The sequence below is a fragment of the Mercenaria mercenaria genome, chromosome 3 (genome assembly GCF_021730395.1).
Source record: "Mercenaria mercenaria strain notata chromosome 3, MADL_Memer_1, whole genome shotgun sequence".
Classification (NCBI taxonomy): Eukaryota; Metazoa; Mollusca; class Bivalvia; order Venerida; family Veneridae; genus Mercenaria; species Mercenaria mercenaria.
In genome coordinates this window covers 4,735,909-4,755,942 of record NC_069363.1, presented here as the reverse complement: position 1 = coordinate 4,755,942, position 20,034 = coordinate 4,735,909, and the positions used below count along the sequence as shown (strand labels likewise).

The 20,034-nt window shown below is 34.8% G+C and overlaps 1 protein-coding gene across 4 annotated transcripts in view; it reads right to left on the bottom strand.

The window, feature by feature from the left end:
• LOC123525942 (axotactin-like) overlaps positions 1–20,034 on the bottom strand; it is a 142,866-nt gene that overhangs the window by 23,215 nt on the left and 99,617 nt on the right. For all 4 annotated transcript variants that reach the window (XM_053537764.1, XM_053537763.1, XM_053537766.1 and 1 more), the window contains 12 exons: positions 19,601–19,747; positions 18,367–18,546; positions 16,299–16,527; positions 15,794–15,901; positions 14,025–14,167; positions 13,377–13,628; positions 12,741–12,890; positions 10,555–10,728; positions 9,768–9,905; positions 6,955–7,111; positions 1,239–1,321; positions 936–1,021 (listed from right to left, as the gene is read on the bottom strand). In XM_053537764.1, coding sequence (XP_053393739.1) covers positions 936–1,021; positions 1,239–1,321; positions 6,955–7,111; positions 9,768–9,905; positions 10,555–10,728; positions 12,741–12,890; positions 13,377–13,628; positions 14,025–14,167; positions 15,794–15,901; positions 16,299–16,527; positions 18,367–18,546; positions 19,601–19,747 — 1,847 coding nt within the window. The remainder of the gene's footprint in view (positions 1–935; positions 1,022–1,238; positions 1,322–6,954; positions 7,112–9,767; positions 9,906–10,554; positions 10,729–12,740; positions 12,891–13,376; positions 13,629–14,024; positions 14,168–15,793; positions 15,902–16,298; positions 16,528–18,366; positions 18,547–19,600; positions 19,748–20,034) is intronic.

Here is a 20,034-nt window from a genome sequence, read left to right as displayed (position 1 = left end):
TGTAATTTCTCTGTAATGAGGGTTGTAATGTCGCAGTAAAGAGGACTTAATGTCTCAGTAAAGAAGACTGTAATGTCCCAATAAAAGGAATTGTAATTTCCTAGTAAAAAGGATTGTAATTTCTCATAAAGGGGATTGTAATGCCTTGGTTATTCCAAGAAAAGGGGATTGTGATATCCCAGTAAAGAGGACTGTAATGTCTGAATAAAGAGGATTGTAATTTCCTAGTAAAGAGGATTGTAATTTATCAGTAAAGAGGACTGTAATTTATCAGTAATTCTAAGAAAAGGGGATTGTGACATCCTGGATGGTAATGTCCCAGTAAAAAGGATTGTAATGTCCAAGTTTTAAAAAGCAAACTCTCCATACACAGGATGCTTGCAGGAAAAGCCTAAGTACTATTTTAACTTTTATAATATGACAATACAACTTTTTAATTGCATACAGATTCCATATTACACTCTACAAAATGTCTTCTGTACAACATGGTAGATTTTAGACAAGATACAAAGCTTTGATTAACTTCAATAAAGTTATAAATCAACCAATTACAAGCTTGCTATGTTATTACAGGCATCTGATCAGTTGCAGCTGACTTCAACAAAATGCAAATAAACCAATCAGATGTGTTCAATATTATTTCTATGAAACCAAATCAACCAATCACTGCTCAAAATAGGTCAGTTAAAAAAATCAATAAACTTAAAGGAGCACACCTCAAGATTCAGTCAATTAAAATGTAACATAAAGAAGAAATAAAGTGATTCATTGCATTTTAGCCAGTGTTTCTCTTGCGGATGGTTAAATATGTAGAAATATTCTTAAAATATTTACATTTGCAACAGTAACTTGATCTGTTTTAAAACTTCATCTGTAGGCAAGCCCCCTTTAAACTCTAGTCGTATTCTGATAAAATGAAATATGTGGTAACTTACAGTAAGTATCATTTCATTCCTATTTCTTCTAAACAACAGTTGGTGAGGTCGACCATCAGCAAACAGCCCTTGTTTACCAACACCGTCTACAATGTCAGTATCAAAAATGGATAAAAATTGAGCTTAAGTTTTTCAACATGTACCATAGAGCTAGGATTCAAATCTTTTCAAGAACAACAAGCAATGCTTTTAAAGGACTAAAAGGAAATTTCAAAATTTTACTGGCTCTTCATTTTACACAAGCAGTAAAAATGTCTTTAAAGTCTAATCCATCTTTAAAATCTGATGCGAACATATACTTACGTATGGAATGGCCATGATTTGTGCTGAGATATACTCCATGGTCAGGGTCCAAGTACACAACAATAAAGTCATGGGTCAAATACCTACAAAACACAGTCATAAGACATAAAAATTTATGTAAGATTAGACTCAGAACAACAGACAACATAAATTTCTACTTTTGTTTTTTTTATCTTATTGCTGTATGTGCAGAACCTTTCTAAAATTCAACTAACATCTTTCTTTCAGAAGGTCAGGGTTGTGTACTATACATAGATATTCAGTTATTATAAATACACATATAAATAATTCAAAGAAGAAACTGCTTGAAAATCAACACTTTGTTGAAAAATACTGTTTATAACTTATTAATTATTATAATTTTACTGGAATAAAAAAGGCAATATTCACATAAAGATGTTTATTTGCTTAAAACAGAGAATAGCAATAATAGGGAAAAATTGGGAAATAAGAAAACCAAAATTCTGAAAAATCACCTCAATGATCTTGCACATGAATTCCTTTTTTTTTTACATATTTTATGGACATGCTTTATTTGCAATTCTTGCATTCCATGAAACACAAAAGATTCCAGTACAATATACCAGCAGCAACAGAAAATATTTGTTAGCATCTTATTTGAATTCAAATAATCTTTTTCAGTTGTGTTCTACACTGTAATAAGTCCAACTTCTGCTGTGAAGAAAACATCTTTCTCCTATCAAACTATATAGACTGCATGAAATAAAAACACCACAATTATTGTGTAAGATTCAATAGAATGTGAAGTTTTTTTCTTTCAATCATTAATTTCATGCGAGATGTATTTATTTAGATACAATGAAAATTAAAATGTTCTAAACATTAACAAGAGGAAAAAAATGTAATAATATAAAACTAGGAACTTGTCCATAGGCCACTGATGACTAACTTTGTGGTGTTAAGGTCACCAAGTGTGACTCCCTGTGAATAATGGCACTTTGACAACAGATCAGAAATACAGAAATTATCTGCTGCATCATCTCGTTATGATGGAAGTTTGTACCAAAGTGCATATAAATGTTATAGACCAGACAAGAAACAAGAGCTGTCAAAGGAGACAGCGCGCTCGACTATTTCGATGCTGGATGGTGAAACTGGGCACATCTGAGGAAACTAGAACTGTCACTGGAGTGTTTAATGACTCCAATTGTGGATGAAGATATTGCACAATAGCCTGAGTCTATGTCAAAAATATCAACTTAAAGTAATAAGAGAGGTAAAGATAAAATGTATCAAAACACTATATAAGTATATCCTAAGCAAAAAGGGGCATAATTCATTAAATATTGGTGCCAGAGTTATGCAGCTTATGTCATATAAGTGTGGGTAATGATGTTGAACAACTATTTTAAGTTTGAATCAAATCCATTCAGTAATAACAGAGACGAGTGAAAGTGCATCAAGACTTTAACCTAAAATTCTAAGTAAAAAGGGGAAATAATTCATGAAAAATTGGTCCCAGAGTTACGCATCTTGTGTCATATGATGTGGGTGATGATGCTGAACAACTATTTCAAGTCAGAGTCAAATCCATTCAGTAATAACAGAGGTAGAGTGAAAGTGCACCAAAACTTTAACCTGAAATTATAAGTAAAAAGGGGAATAATTCAGGAAAAATTGTGCCAGAGTTATGCACCTTGTGTCATATGATGTGGGTGGTGATGTTGAAAAACGATTTTAAGTTTGAATCATATCCATTCAGTAATAACAGAGATAGAGTGAAAGTGCATCAAAACTTTAACCTAAAAATTTAAGTGAAAAGGGGGGATAATTCATGAAATATTGGTGCCAGAGTTATGGCCCTTATGTCAGATGACGTGGATGATGATGAGAAATAAGTATTTCAAGTTTGAATCAAATCCATTAAATAATTACAGAGATAAGTTTAAAAAAGAGAAAGTGCACCAAAACTTTAACCAAGGTGGGGACGCGGAAAGACGCCGACGCCGGGGCGAGTAGGATAGCTCTCCTTATACTTCGTATAGTAGAGCTAAAAAACTAAAAATGTCACTAAGGGCTATTAATACCACCAGACATAACTTGGATACACTGAAAGTAATATTATTGTGATCATGATCTTTGACCTTCAAGTGTGACCTTGACATCATATTTAGTGATGTGGGTTGTGCACCCTGAATATTGTCTTTTGGTGAATGTTTGTGCCAATTTTATGTGAATATCCATCCATTCATACAAAAATTATAGATGTACTGGTAAAATCTTTTACCTATAAGGATGACAACCTTTTAACTATGGGTTTACGTCTTGCATGCAAGACATTGTCTAGTTTTGTAGAATATTTGTGCCAAGTTATTTGAATATCCATTTATTCATATTTAAGGTATAGACTTAACATGGAATATGAAGTAAAATGTGTAATCTTGACCATTAAGGTCAGGGGTATTGGTCTTGTATATGACATATCAAACTGTTAGGATCAATGATAGTGCCAAGTGAATCTAAATATCCTGCAAGTTATAAAGTGGACAAGAAAAATTACCTTAAATATTTGACCTCTAAGAAAATATATGTCACATAGTGACGTTCCAGCTTTTGATGGTGATGGGAGACTCCAGGACTGCTGCCATCCCGGCATTATTTAAAGCACACCCAAGCACCTGGGAAGAACCACCACCAGCTGGATGGCTTCCTCACATGAAAGAATTGTACACCACAAGCAAGGTTGCGAGGACACAGCAATGACAGGCAAGTAATTAGAAGTCACCATTTGGCCTTGGACAAGAAAAATCACATATAGAGTGGGCAAGAAAAATGAATTTTTAACCTCTAAGTAACGCCTTGACCTTTGAGTTAGGGGTCTGGGTCTTGCACACACCACCTTGTTCTGTTACTATGGTTACTTCAAAATCTGACATTGCAAAGCAAATTTATAGGGCAGACACAACTTAGTGCAAATACAAACATACAAACGTAATGAAGGACACACATACAGAAGCACACAGACAGGGGTAACACTATATGTGCCCACATTTTTATTGGTGGGGGCATAAAAATATTGCATTTTATCCATTTAAAATCTATCCACCAAAAAGCTCTTTAAACCATCTGACCAGGTATATTCTGTCACCAATAGGAAAGGAGTGTGTATTGTAAAATAGGAAATACTGTCCGAGATGAAATGTTGTCAATATCTTTATTCATTATTTTATATAAGGACAATGTCATTGAATGATGCAAAAACATTCATGCTTTTCCAAGATGATAGCAAATGTTGTCCAGAGTAAAGACTGTATGTGCAAAAGGTTCACTAATGTCACAATTTAAATCACTTACATTATTATTGAAGCATTGAGAGTATTTCCAATTTTCTGATTCTAAGATTACAAACAAACTGGCAACTGCTTTCAATTTATTTATGTTAAGAAATATTAAAAACAAGATCTGATTGAAACTACTATGCTTTTATTTTTTACTAATCATCCCACCCCTATTTAACTGAAATGGAACTTTCTACTTTATATGGTTCATAGAATTCTGGAATAGTCTACTTCTGTACACTGGGATGAAATGAATAAATTTAGTTTTAAGATTTTGTACTAAAGTGAAATAGAGTCCAGACAAACATAAGCAGCCATGTTACTTTGTTAAATACATTACTTCATGCCATTATTCTGTTTAGGAAAAAAATATAAAAAAAAGACAGCGGTAAAGATGCATCAAATGCAGTTTTAGCAGGAAAAAAAATGACAACAGTAAAGCGCATGTCAGATCAAGTTTTTGTAATCTTACCGATTTTGTCTTTATAACAGAGATCAATACATACAAACATTAGTAAAGTAGAACAGAAATCTAACAAAACATCAGAGTTAAGGCAGTTCTGCACATTTGAAACAAATATTGTTCTACAATGTAGAATTTTATAAAATCATATTTTTTCAACACGTCATTGTATCCGAAAGAAATTCAGCTATAAATGAAAATAAGAGGGTCTTATGCCTGATTTTTGATAGACCTGTATGAAAATAGTGGTCCTCCAGTCAATTTTCATGGTACATTTCTATCTGAAAATCACACATTTGCAATGACATTTTCTCATACAGATGAAGTTCCACCATTGTTTTTGTTTTACCTATTTTAAATCATATGGCCAAGTATAGGTCTGTGTGCTTGATTTTTCATAAAAAATTCACCAAAATATCAATTGGAGTGGTTACATAAGTGTTTATTTTATGCCATTATTATTTAAATATTTTACATCAAAACCTATCTATTGTCAAAATAAATCTTAAGAAAGACAGTAGTGCTGATTGATAAACACTTAAGACATATAAGTTGCGCCATGAGAAAACTAACATAGTGCGTTTGCGACCAGCATGGATCCCGACCAGCCTGTGCATCCGCACAGTCTGGTCAGGATCCATGCTATTCGCTAACTGTTTCTCTAATTGCAATAGGCTTTGAAAGTGAACAGCATGGATCCTGACCAGATTGCATGGATGCGCAGCTGGTCTGGATCTATGCTGGTCGCAAACGCACTATGTTGGTTTTATCATGGCACGGCTCATATGATGTCATAGATTCCCAGCAACATTTATCCTATCAATATAATGACTATCAGGAATTATTCCAGGATTTCTGAATAAATGATGATAAGCTGTCACTTTTGAATAATCAAACATGCAGAATTACCTTAAGGTCATGGACTCGTAATGACAATTGGCAATTTTTATATTTTTTAATTAAGTATTCCTCCGCCATTTATCTAAGTCACACCAGCACATTCCAAGGAATGCTGAAATCATATACTGAGACTATGTTACGGAGACTATTTTATTGAATAGAAAATGCCCACTGTCCCTACGAGTCCACAAGAATTCTCTGAGAACTAATCAAAATATCATATAATAGATAAATATAACTCTTTGTAGATATGTGCAATTCCATTCTATTAACAGTTTTCTTATCATTAATAATAATTTCAGCTTATAAAATCTCTTCCATTTATTTCTATACAGTGACACTGTCAACTATAATTCACTGTTAATATTACAATAAGCCACTCACTGGAAAAACATGATATAAATGAATATTTATCTGATATTATGATAAAAACAAATTTTCTTAAATTTCATTAAAGCATAATAAATTATATATTTTTTACTAATAAAACCACGATGACGTCTGATAATGGAATGCCAGTATATACAAAGTTTAGAACACAGACAACTCCTCCATCTCAAGATCCAAACTTTTTTCTGTACAGATAATTCATAAGAAATGGATAATTTATACCTAGCTTGTTAACATTATTAAACAAAATCGAAGGTGGTGGGAGAAAGGGGATTTGATTTTTCTCAGCTTCTGTAGAATTAAGCAGCAGGGATATTGCACAGCAAACTATTTTTTTCATTCCCCGAGTTGGGGAGAGTCTAAATTCTATTTTAAAATTTTCTAAATTTTTAAAATCAACAAAAATCTAAAAAGTGAAAGCTGCAAAAGACATCCTTACACTAACAAAATACTGTGATTATTATAAATAAAATGAACTGAAGCTTTCAGAAAGACAAAATATAAAACAGAAGTGTAAAAGCAAAATAAGTCTACCTGCCTCTTCATTTATATCCACTTTTGCTTTCACACCTCAAATTAAACAAAATTTTAAAAAACCAAAATGAACACTAACAGCAAAATAGAGACAAACTTGGTATAAGTAAACTGTCATTTATATAATTACCTCTGACTGTATATGAAAACAAGTAACATATTTTCAGATGTTTCCTTGCTCACTTGGAATATCAGCTCCAATCTTTCTGTTCTGGTTTCCTTGGCTTCTTTGGGAGGATTGTACTTATACTGCAGGATCGACTCCCCTTGAAAATAGCCTGATGCCTCTACAATGTATCAGATGTTTATATGTGTTAGTGGACCTCTTTTACTTTTATTTCAGGTGTGCCAGTGAAAATCAAATGAGACAGTCAAATAAGGTGTTCAACAGAGTAAATAAATGTCTATCATCCCAATCAACAAACAAGAGGACCATGATGGTCCTGAATCGCTCACCTCTTCCCACATGATCCAGTTTTGAGTATGACGTCGTTTTTTCTATCATTTGACATAGTGACCTAGTGTTTGAGCTCATGTGACCCAGTTTTGAACTTGACCTAGATATTATCAAGATAAAAATTCTGACCAATTTTCATGAAGATCCATTAAAAAATATGGTCTCTAGAGAGGTCACAAGGTTTTTCTATTATTTGACCTATTGACCTAGTTTTTTAAGGCACGTGACCCAGTTTCAAACTTGACCTAGATATCATCAAGGTGAACATTCTGACCAATTTTCATGAAGATCCATTCAAGGGTATGGCCTCTAGAGAGGTCACAAGGTTTTTCTATTTCAAGACCTACTGACCTAGTTTTTGATCGCAGTTGACCCAGTTTCAAACTTGACCTAGATATCATCAAGATAAACATTCAGACCAACTTTCATACAGATCCCATGAAAAATATGGCCTCTAGAGAGGTCACAACGTTTTTTCATTATTTGACCTACTGACCTACTTTTTGATGGCATGTGACCCAATTTCTAACTTGACTTAGATATCATCAAGGTGAACATTCTGACCAATTTTTATGGAGATCCATTCACAAGTATGGCCTCTAGAGAGGTCACAAGGTTTTTTTATTATTTGACATACTGACCTAGTTTTTGACGGCTTTTTTAATTTTAGACCTACTGACGTAGTTTTTGACCGCACATTACCCTGTTTCGAATTTGACCTAGATATCATCAAGATGAACATTCAGACCAACTTTCATGAAGATCCATTGAAAAATATGGCCTTTAGAGAGGTCACAAGGTTTTTCTATTATTTGACATACTGATCTAGTTTTTGACGGCACGTGACCCACTTTCAAACATGACCTAGATATCATCAGATGAACATCCAGACCAACTTTCATACAGATCCCATGGAAAATATGGCCTCTAGTTAGGTCACAAGGTTTTTCTATTATTTGACCTACTGACCTAGTTTTTGAAGGCATGTGACCCACTTTCGAACTTGAATTAGATATCATCAAGGTGAACATTCTGACAAATTTTCATGAAGATTTCATGAAATATATGGCCTCTAGAGAGGTCACAAGGTTTTTCTATTTTTAGACCTACTGACCTAGTTTTTGACCGCACGTGACCCAGTTTCGACCTTGACCTAGATATCATCAAGATGAACATTCAGACCAACTTTCACACAGATCCCATGAAAAATATGGCCTTTAGAGAGGTCACAAGGTTTTGCTATTATTTGACCTACTGACCTAGTTTTTGACCGAACGTGACCCAGTTTCGACCTTGACCTAGATATCATCAAGGTGAACATTCTGACCAATTTTCATGAAGATCTTTTGAAATATATGGGCTCTAGAAAGGTCACAAGGTTTTTCTATTTTTAGACCTACTGACCTAGTTTTTGAAGGCACGTGACCCAGTTTCGAACTTGACCTAGATATCATCAAGATGAACATTCAGACCAACTTTCATACAGATCCAATAAAAAATATGGCCTTTAGAGAGGTCACAAGGTTTTTCTATAATTTGACCTACTGACCTAGTTTTTGATGGCACGTGACCCAGTTTCGAACTTGACCTAGATATCATCAAGGTAAATGTTCTGACCAACTTTCATGAAGATCTTGTGAAATATATGGCCTCTAGAGAGGTCACAAGATTTTTCTATTTTTAGACCTACCTACCTAGTTTTTGACCGCACGTGACCCAGTTTCGAACTTGACCTAGATATCATCAAGATGAACATTCTGACCAATTTTCATGAAGATCCATTGAAAATTACGGCCTCTAGAGAGGTCACAAGGTTTTTCTATTTTTAGACCTAGTGACCTAGTTTCTGATGGCACGTGACCCAGTTTTAAACTTGACCTATATATCATCAAGGTGAACATTCTGACCAACTTTCATAAAGATCCCATGAAAAATGTGACCTCTAGAGTGGTCACAAGCAAAAGTTTACGGACGCACGCACGCACGGACGACGGACACCGCGCGATCACAAAAGCTCACCTTGTCACTTTGTGACAGGTGAGCTAAAAATTAATACAAATAGTATAATTAAGCTTTGCTTTTGTAAATTTTATTTAGTACTTAACTGGATTTATATAATACTGTTTTACCATAACATTAATTTTACAACCAGGTATCTGGAAGAAGTTTAAAGTGTGTGGGGTTAAAAATCTCTGTCAGGTGAGTAAATTAAATAACATAGTTCTCCCTAAAATTTTGCTTCAAGAATTCACTCTTGTTGCATTCTTAGACAGTATAAAACTTGATCATACATGAATCTTTCCAATGGTATTGTTTATACATAGTATACACATGTCATACATACCTACCATCATGTTCCAAGCTAGTTCAACAATCTCACTGTTTATATAAGTCTATGTTATATGAAACCAGCATATTAACTGTTGTGTTTAAATCATTAAAAATATTCATAAAACATTCTATGTCTACACTTATGCCATAGATACCTGTGTTACATGTTGGTCCAGCATATTCACTGAATGAACAATCACAGTTGAACTGTTTATCTTGCCACTGTTCTTCACAGATACCACCATGATGACAGGGTGCTGCTGCACAGCCATCATCACATAGTGGTGACACAGCTGAAATCAATATCAGACATTGAAATACTTAGTAAGACTACTTCTGGAAAATAGATGTAAAATGTATTAAATTTTCAATTTCTTAAAAAAAATTCTCAAAATGATAATCCTTCACTTCCAATCTTAGGTAAACATCATTTACATTATCTACAATATTTAAATTCTTTACATTTCGTCTCTTTCTACCACCTCTTGCTTTTAACTGCCTCTGCTTTTACCTCTTTTTACCTGCCTCTGCCTTTACCTCTTTTTACCTGCCTCTGCTTTTACTTCTTTTTACCTGCCTCTGCTTTTACCCTTTTTTACCTCCTGTATTTACCTCTTTTTATTTTCTCCTACCTTTTGCAACCTCCTCCTGCTTTTACTTACCCTGCTTTTTATCTACCCCGGCTTCTGTTTTTACATATCCCTGCTTTTACCTTCTCTTGTTTCTACCTCTTTCTATTTCCTTATACCACTTTCCACCACCTTCTTGTATTATTTTACCTCCTCCTAATTTGATCCCTTTCCACTTCACCTGATCTGTACTTTCTACATTTTTAGTAGATGCAACTTTCTACAATTCTGATCTGTAAACATTTTCTCGCCTTCTACCTACTCTCCCTCCTATTATCTCTAATGATTCAATATAATTAGAAAAATAATTTACTGGTGGTTTTAAGAGCTGCTTTCTGCAGTTCAAAGATTATGTTTCCGATCTTGAGTCCCCGTATACAGCCATTGATTGTAGGATATCTAGACATGTGTCCTGGGACTCCACCAACATATACATGTATCCCCTCGACTGGTTGTTTTCTTGGTCTCTCTGGCTTTACCATTTCATCTGAATATATAATCATTATGTAATAGGAACAGAACTACAAAACTGGAACAAAGGCATGAAACACTCAAATCTACAGAAAGTTTGTTAAGCTCATATTTCATGGAAACATTTCACTCTGTGCATTTTAACATTAATTTTACATATCGAAATTCTACATTTCAGAAAAAATAAAAATTTACAAGAGGCCAATGATGGTCCTGAATCGCTCACCTGTCTCCACATAAACAGTTCTGAACTGAGTATGACATCATTTGTTTTATCATTTGACAAAGTGACCTAGTTTTTGAGCTCATGTGACCCAGTTTTGAACTTGACCTAGATGTCATCAAGATAAAAATTCTGACCAATTTTCATGAAGATCCATTGAAAAATATGGCCTCTAGAGAGGTCACAAGATTTTTCTATTATATGACCTAATGACCTAGTTTTTGAAGGCATGTGACCCAGTTTCGAACTTGACCTAGATATCATCAAGGTGAACATTCTCAACAATTTGCATGAAGATCTCATGAAAAGTATGGCATCTAGAGAGGTCACAAGGTTTTTCTATTTTTAGACCTACCTACCTAGTTTTGGAACGCACGTGACCAAGTTTCAAACTTGATCTAGATATCATCAAGATGAACATTTTGACCAATTTTCATACTGATCCCATGAAAAATATGGCTTCTAGAGAGGTCAAAAGGTTTCTTTATTTTTAGACCTACTGACCTAGTTTTTGACCGCACATGATCCAGTTTCATACTTGATCTAGATATCATCAAGATGAACATTCTGACCAATTTTAATGAAGATCCATTGAAAAATATGGCCTCTAGGGAGGTCATAAGGATTTTCTATTTTTAGACCTACTGACCTGGTTTTGGACCACATGTAATCCAGTTTTGAACTTGACCTAGATATCATCAAGGTGAACATTTTGACCAATTTTCATGAAGATCCATTCAAAAATATGGCCTCTAGGGAGGTCACAAGGTTTTTCTATTTTTAGACCTACTGACCTAGTTTTTGATTGCACCTAATGCAGTTTCAAACTTGATCTAGATATTATCAAGGTGAACATTCTCACTAATTTTCATGAAGATCTCATGAAAAGTATGGCCTCTAGAGAGGTCAAAAGGTTTTTCTATTATTTGTCCTAATGACCTAGTTTTGGATTGCACTTGACCCAGTTTAGAACTTGACCTAGATATCATCAAGATGAACATTTTCACCAATTTTCATACAGATCCTATGAAAAATATGGCCTCTAGAGAGGTCACAAGGATTTTCTATTTTTAGACCTACTGACCTAGTTTTTGACCGCATGTGACCCAGTTTCAAACTTGACCTAGATATCATCAAGGCGAACATTCTGACCAATTTTCATGAAGATCCATTGAAAAATATGGCCTCTAGGGAGGTACAAGGATTTTCTATTTTTAGACCTACTGACCTAGTTTTTGACTGCATGTGACCCAGTTTCAAAACTGACCTAGATATCATCAAAATGAACATTCTGACCAACTTTCATAAAGATCCCATGAAAAATGTGACCTCTAGAGTGGTCACAAGCAAAAGTTTACGCACGCATGCACGGACGACGGACATGTTCACAAAAGCTCACCTTGTCACTATGTGACAGGTGAGCTAAAGAAAAAAAAAACAGAATCATGACTAGCTTTGTTTTCATGACATCAAATATTACTCCAGTATATTCAACATCCTGATGCTTACTAAGTGAACTCAGCAAAGAAAGCTTCTTCACTAATAAACAAGATCTCATAAAGAGTTAGACTCTATGTTTGATACCTTATATTTATCAATGTTTAAAAGGTTGCCTTAACCTTCAGCCTGCTGGCGGCAAGTGATTTTGTCTTTGTGACCAGTGCAGACCAAGATCAGCCTGCATGGTCGCTATTCAGTCAGTAAATTTTCAGTGAACACCTCTTCAAATAATAAATGGTACTGCCCAAAAATGAATGATGGACCAGTCCATTTTAGAAATTTAGCAGGGTAAAGGTCAAAAGTACCTTCTGTGAATGGAGTTCTAGTGTATGTATCCAGTCTGAGTTTCTTGTAGGAGTTACGAGATGGTTCGTTATCTTCATCAACAATAACTTTGATATAACCTTCAGCATTGTCTATGACCACTTGGTTCCATTTCCCATCATCTAAATTTTCTGTAAAAATGGGAAAACTTCATAACATTTTCATATAACAAAGTCCCCTAGAAATGCCACTTAAGTAATTAACAAAATTAAGTTTCTACATTTCGAAAAATTTGACATAAAGCTGGAAATGTACCTGGTTCTTCAGAAAAGATTACAAGGATCTTTCAAGCCTGCCTGTGTTAGACAGATATTTTCCGACGCGAGGGACAGCGTGGAACAAGAAATCAGTATTATTCATGCTGTCCGGAGGCTTGGTAAAATGGTTGCTGTTATTCACAGGCAGACATGTTGCTAATATAGCAATGACAAATAAATGTGGGTATTTTCCAGCATTACATATGTAGTTTATGTTGCTATAATATGGTTAGTACTAAAGTGAATTCATTTACACGCACACGCTATTTTAGACAAGGTGTTTTTATAGGGAAAGGCAGGAATATTTTTCCCTGGCATGTGATTGGACAACTGAATGAAAAAAAAAAATTATCAAGTTACCTGTCATAGTCCTGGTTTGGCTAAGTATTGTATTATATCTGTTAAATTTTGCTACAATCTTCTTCCCTTCTGAGAGCTCTACTTGAATAAAGTTGTTGAAATGATCATGTATATACAGCAACAGACAGTTTTTCATAAACGTTCGAAAACTGAATACAATTGTGGAATCCAGGATAGGTTTGTCCGGCGTTTCTTCAAAATGAAGATGAGACACTGCTCCTCCAAGAAATGTTACTGCATCTGTATTCATATCTAAAATGTAAAGATATCATTTAAGGTCAAGTTCAGCCTGAAAATACAAAATGGTGTATATGACTTGTGCACAAAAACTGCAGAAAAGTATGATTTTAAAAACATCTCTTTAAACTGATACATAAAAATTATCTCAACAGGTAGCTTAATTCTAATGCACTTCCTCCTCATTTCACTTGAAGTGTTACACTCTCTATTTCTCTAGTGCTAAAATGATTAATCATAATCTGCACAAAGTCTTTTATCAAGCAATTTTACAACTAATGAAGTCTATGGTATTAAAAAGCTCATTCAAAGACTTACAAAATGCTGTATTGTTTTAAGTCTAGCTGACTTCAAATTAAACTTTTCTTTGCCTTGAAATAATCACTTTAGTACAATTATGTCATTAGTTACCATTTTCACAGTTATGTCCCGAGTGGGCCCACTGGTTGACACAAATACACTGGTGTGCACCCCATTTCTCCACACATTTTGCTCCATTCTTACACGGGTTGGGCCAGCAGCTTGCCATACACTCCTCATACACACCCTGGGTGCTGAAAGGTAAGTCACAATGTTTACTTCATGTTGATGATGTTTACCAAATTTCATCTGAATCGCAGAAAAACTGTAAGAGGAGTTGAGAATTGATGTGCATGTCCACTTCATGCTGATGATGTAAATCAAGTTTTATTTGAACTGGATGGAAATGAATACATAATGTTCTGATGTAGCTGTACAACATCAAAGTAAAACAGGGGCCATAACTCAAGAAAAAATAATCCAACATAAAAGTCCTTTATAATATGGGTATGTCCACTACACTGAACATGAAGAGTATCAACTTTGTTTGAAATGGATGGAAACTGTATGAGTTGAGTATACAATTAATGTTCTGGTTTAGATATACTACTTAAAAGTCCGAAAAAAGCACATAACTCAAGAAACAAGAGGGCCAAGATGGCCCTAGGTCACTCACCAGAGTAACACACTATAACAGTGTTTGTCCTAGTAACCCAGTTTTTGACACTACATGTAGCCTCTAGAGTGTTAACGAAAAGCTTCGATTTGACCAGGTGACCTAGTTTTTGACCCAACATGAACCAGATTCAAACTTGGCCTAAAGATCATGATGATAAACATTCTGACAAAGTTTCAAGAAGATAGGGTCATAAATGTGGCCTCTAGAGTGTCAACAAGATTTTCCTTTGATCTGGCCTACTGATCTAGTTTTTGAACCCACATGACCCAGTTTGGAACTTGACCTAGAGATCATCAAGACAAATATTCTGACTAAGTTTCATTAAGACTGGGTCATAACTGTGGCCTCTAAGAGTGTAAACAAGGCAAATGTTGACGCACGCCGGATGACGCACGGCACAAGACAATGACCTGTCACAATAGCTCACCTTGAGCACTGTGTGCTCTGGTGAACTAAAATTAACCAGACATAAAAGTCCTGAAAATAAGCATATGTCTACTTTATGTTGATGACATAAACCAAGTTTCATTTCAACCAGATGAAAAATGTAGGAGGAGCTGAGTACACAAGGTTCTGATTTAGATATAATACTTCAAAGCCCGGAAAGCCACATAACTTTAGAAGAAAACAAAACTCACAAAGCAAAAGTTCTAACAAATGTGCATGACTATTTCATTCTGATGAAGTATACCAAGTTCATTTGAATTTGATGAAAACTATAAGTGGAGTTTAGTACACAAGGAAATGTGATGGACAGATGGACTGACAGCTAACACACTATATGCCTATGTTTTCTGACACCAGGGGCATAAAAAGTATTACTGTAGAATATCTGCTGCTTTATTGTGCAAATGAAAAAACATGCACTACAACTGCATGTACAGCTGAAACAGTTGAAACATTTTAATTAGAGATAGATCGAAATTCCACTTAAAATGATATTTTGTGCAAGTGTTTTCTGGACGGGACTTGAAAATGTCTTCGAGATAGTTTGAATTATGAGATAAGAGAGTTTGAGATATCCAGTTTCAACTGTACTTGTAGTACTGTACCATGCATATGTGGCATAACTCTTGTTTAGTATACAGCGTACTATTCATACGGTATATATAGTAACTTTATCAATATTTTGTAACACTGAGCTCTGATAAAGAAATTTAAAACATTCCTGTTACAACTGTGGTGTCAGAAGGTAACTTACGTGGAATCTATGAGGTCAGTGAGTGGATAGGATCTGTGGTTATAGAACAGTCCTCTCATACATCCAACTATACCATCAACATCTGCTATAACCTTCTCTCTTGGTACACTGCAATATTAAAATGTTATATACCTTATTTCAATACATGTGATGCCAAAGTCATGTCATCCAGTCCATTAAACAGTATAATGACCGCACTTGTTTGTATGGCCTGGAATGAGACTTATACCGACATGTTTTCCCTAGCACAATGTCCTGATATTATTAAGTTTCATGGAATTCGTAAATATTAATGTCATTTGAAACATAATTAAGATTTATGAATTTTGAAAAACTTGAGCTTTATTCATTATTGTACAACAAGTAATATACGAATAAAATCATCTACCACTACATGAATATTCAGAAATCAAACTGCAGTAAATAGTTCTTCATGGATTTGTATTTGCACCTAACATGATGCAATGATATCATAACTGATACAATGAAGAGTTAATAAACCGACCTTTCTGGTATTCCTCCAATGTACAATATCCCCGAGAACAATGTCATTTTTGGTACATCTTGTGGTATATCCAGGATTTTTTCCATCATGTCCAACATACAACGCACATTATATTGGTCTGTTTCTATGGAAACCTGGTGCCACTCTCCATTATTCACCGGCTCTGGACTGGTAACATCTACATCAAGTTTCTTCAGACCCCAGCGGAAATAGAACTTCACTGTGTACTCTGTCATATAAACAAGAACCAATAATGAAGCTAACAATGTCATTAAAAAAACAAATTTTATACAGTTTAAGTACCTAAATTTTCACCCATACATCTACAAAGACTATCAGTCATGACACAATAATTATTATCTAACAGTGTAGTCAAACTAATATCACAAACTCATAGGCTTCACATTAGAAAGCCAAAAGTAAAACACATATTAAATTACCTTGTTATATTTACATTGTAATATTAACCTTTAGCCTGCCTTTCTGCCTTTGTGACCAGTGCAGACCAAGATCAGCCTGCACAGATCATGGTCTGCACTGTCTGCTATTCAGTCAGTGAATTTTCAGTGAACATCCCTTTGAATGATGAATGGTACTGCCCAAATTAAATGATGGACCAGGGTAAAGATTAATCAACTAGAGATGCTTTTGAGAAAAGCGCATGTCTCCCACAACTGCCCCTATCAAAAATGTTAGTTTCTCTAGATGATTTAGATGAGAGGATCCAATCAGTAATTCAAGGGCCATAAATCAAAAGTGCCTGGGCAGATTTGGCTAGTTATCAAACTTGGGTAAAGTCTTATGGCCAAACACATTTTGTTCAAGTTTGGTAAAGATCGGATGAGAAATGTTCGACTTAGAGAGCGGACAAGAGTAAACAGACGTATTTTTTCGGTAATTCAAGGGCCGTAACTCTAAAATGTCAGGACCGATTTGGCTAGTTATCGAACTTGGCCGAGGTCTCATGGTCAAACACATTTTGTTCAAGTCTGGTGAAGATCGGATGAGAAATGTTCGACTTAGAGTGCGGACAGGAGTAAAAAGGCCGATTTTTCGATAATTCAAGGGCCGTAACTCCAAAATGCCTGGACCGATTTGGCTAGTTATTGAACTTGGCCGAGGTCTCATGGTCAAACACATTTTGTTCAAGTTTGGTGAAGTTCAGATGAGAAATGTTTGATTAAGAGTGCGGACATGAATAAAAAGGCCAATTTTTCGATAATTCAAGGGCCGTAACTCCAAAATGCCTGGACTGATTTGGCTAGTTATCGAACTTGGCCGAGGTCTCATGGTAAAACACATTTTGTTCAAGTTTGGTGAAGTTCGGATGAGAAATGTTTGATTAAGAGTGCGGACATGAGTAAAAAGGCCAATTTTTCGATAATTCAAGGGCCGTAACTCCAAAATGCCTGGACCAATTTGGCTAGTTATCGAACTTGGCCAAGGACTCATGGTCAAACACATTTTGTTTGTGGGAGACATAAATACATCCTAATAATAACTCCGGGTGGTCTCTGTTCATGGGTGTTCAAAGCACGTGTTTGACTGTAATAGATTTCCCTACTAAATATTTACGGATGAAACACCCATAAGTCTAGATGATAAATATCTGACTTTTTCATCAAAAATGAGACTTATGTCTGTGAAGTTACTGCCATGGATTAATGTTAAAAGCAAGTTTGAATTTATTATGCACTTCCATTTTCACTTCTATCATGCATGAAATTATCATGAAGTACATTAAAATATTTCTTGCTGTTTAATTATAAGTGCACCCTCCTACATGCATAGATACCTTCATGGCTGCATTTACTTGTATAAACAACTTAAAAGAATACAAATCTGTTCCTTTCAGTTGTTTATCTGTAATTAAAGAACATTTCCTATCAGGAAATTGCTCTTCAAGTGATAGAGGAATTAATTTTCAAAAACAAAACACAAGTTCTTAATTTCATAAAATGGAATAAGTCACTGCAGGTTTAATCAGTTCAGTTTGAGAAACAAATTTTGAAAGGAAACCCAGATGTCTATAGAACGATTACATATTAACAAAAAAAAGTTAACAAACCTGACGTGACTGCTACAAAGAAGTAATTTATATTTTGATCTGTTCCGGTCTGGTATAAAATGATAGCATTGTCATGATGTGTCCGGAAGCTGATACGTATGTCACCAGATCTCCATGCTTGACTGAGTAAATATCCTGACTGGCCACCAAATGTGACTGCAGTTGCTGGAAGCTGATTTTCTGAAAAGCAGATATATATTTGGGTTTTATAAATCTCATCTGATGTAAAATGATATTTTCTTACAGTGTCTGCAGAAAATGTTACTTTCTTTATAAATGTTACCCTATACGGACCTGCTACATTCACTATAAATGTTACTATCTGCGGAAATGTTACCCTATGCAGAAATGTAACTGTCTCTCAAATGAATGCCAGTTCCTGTTTGCAAGTTTTAATAACCAATGGTTAAAATTTATTTATACTAAAAAGAACAGCAGACAATTTTCAAATTATATTAACATAACGGAAAATGACTGACTCTGGAATATTGGTCTCTATTTACCAGTAGTTTTTAATATGGAGTTGAAATCAATTTATACTGAATAACTTTATATATTTTACATCTGATTAACTGCTTTTTGAAATTGCCAAAAAAGAAAATGTTTAAGGGGACTAAATTTTAGTTATAATTGTGTTTATTAAACAATGTCTGCCTAAGAATTTCAGCCTAAAGCCAGCAGAAATATCTGAATTTACAGATCATATTACAAACGGTATTTTTATTTCCTGAGAATTTTAACTGATACCTATATCCATGCAGAACACTTTCCTCCAAACAAAGAAAATCTATGTTTTGATTTAAAATGGAAATGTAGCAATATAAAAATACCTTATGTACAGAAAAACAGACCCTGATAAAATTTTACCTCTTTAGTAATATTTATGAAAAACAAGCATTTCTTTACAATGATAGATATTTTTTTCCAACTTGACACAATTTTTTGTCAATATGCCTCTTCAGAGGTACAACCTCTGTACAACAAATATAGTTCTTCCTAGAGGTGCCTGCTCCATACAGGTTACACTGTTACAGATTCTAGGTGTACAACAAATATAGTTCTTCCTAGAGGTGCCTGCTCCATACAGGTTAAACTGTTACAGATTCTAGGTGTACAACAAGGTTAAACTGTTACAGATTTTGGGTAAAATATTTATCTGTAACTCTAGCCTATACATAAACACCACCAACAGAACATGTTTTTTTTCAGTACAGGTAAATGACAGCTTACTCACTGTTCCCCCAGCAGATGAGAGGTCCTAGAGTCATGTTGCCCGAGCCGGGTGTCAGCGGGTCCTTGTCTTGTTTCACCGTCATCTCTGTGATAGGTAACTGTCTTGCTATACTGTTGTTACCTTCATCATACTGAACTACCATTGTTTCTGAAATATGGTTTGTCATGTTTATCATACGGCAGGCACTATGACTGTTTCTGAAATATGGTTTGTCATGTTTATCATATGGCAGGCACTATGACTGTTTCTGAAATATGGTTTCTCATGTTTATCATATGGCACTATGACTGTTTCTGAAATATGGTTTCTCATGTTATCATATGGTACTACGACTGTTTCTGAAATATGGTTTCTCATGTTTATCATATGGCAGGCACTATGACTGTTTCTGAAATATGGTTTCTCATGTTTATCGTATGGCACTATGACTGTTT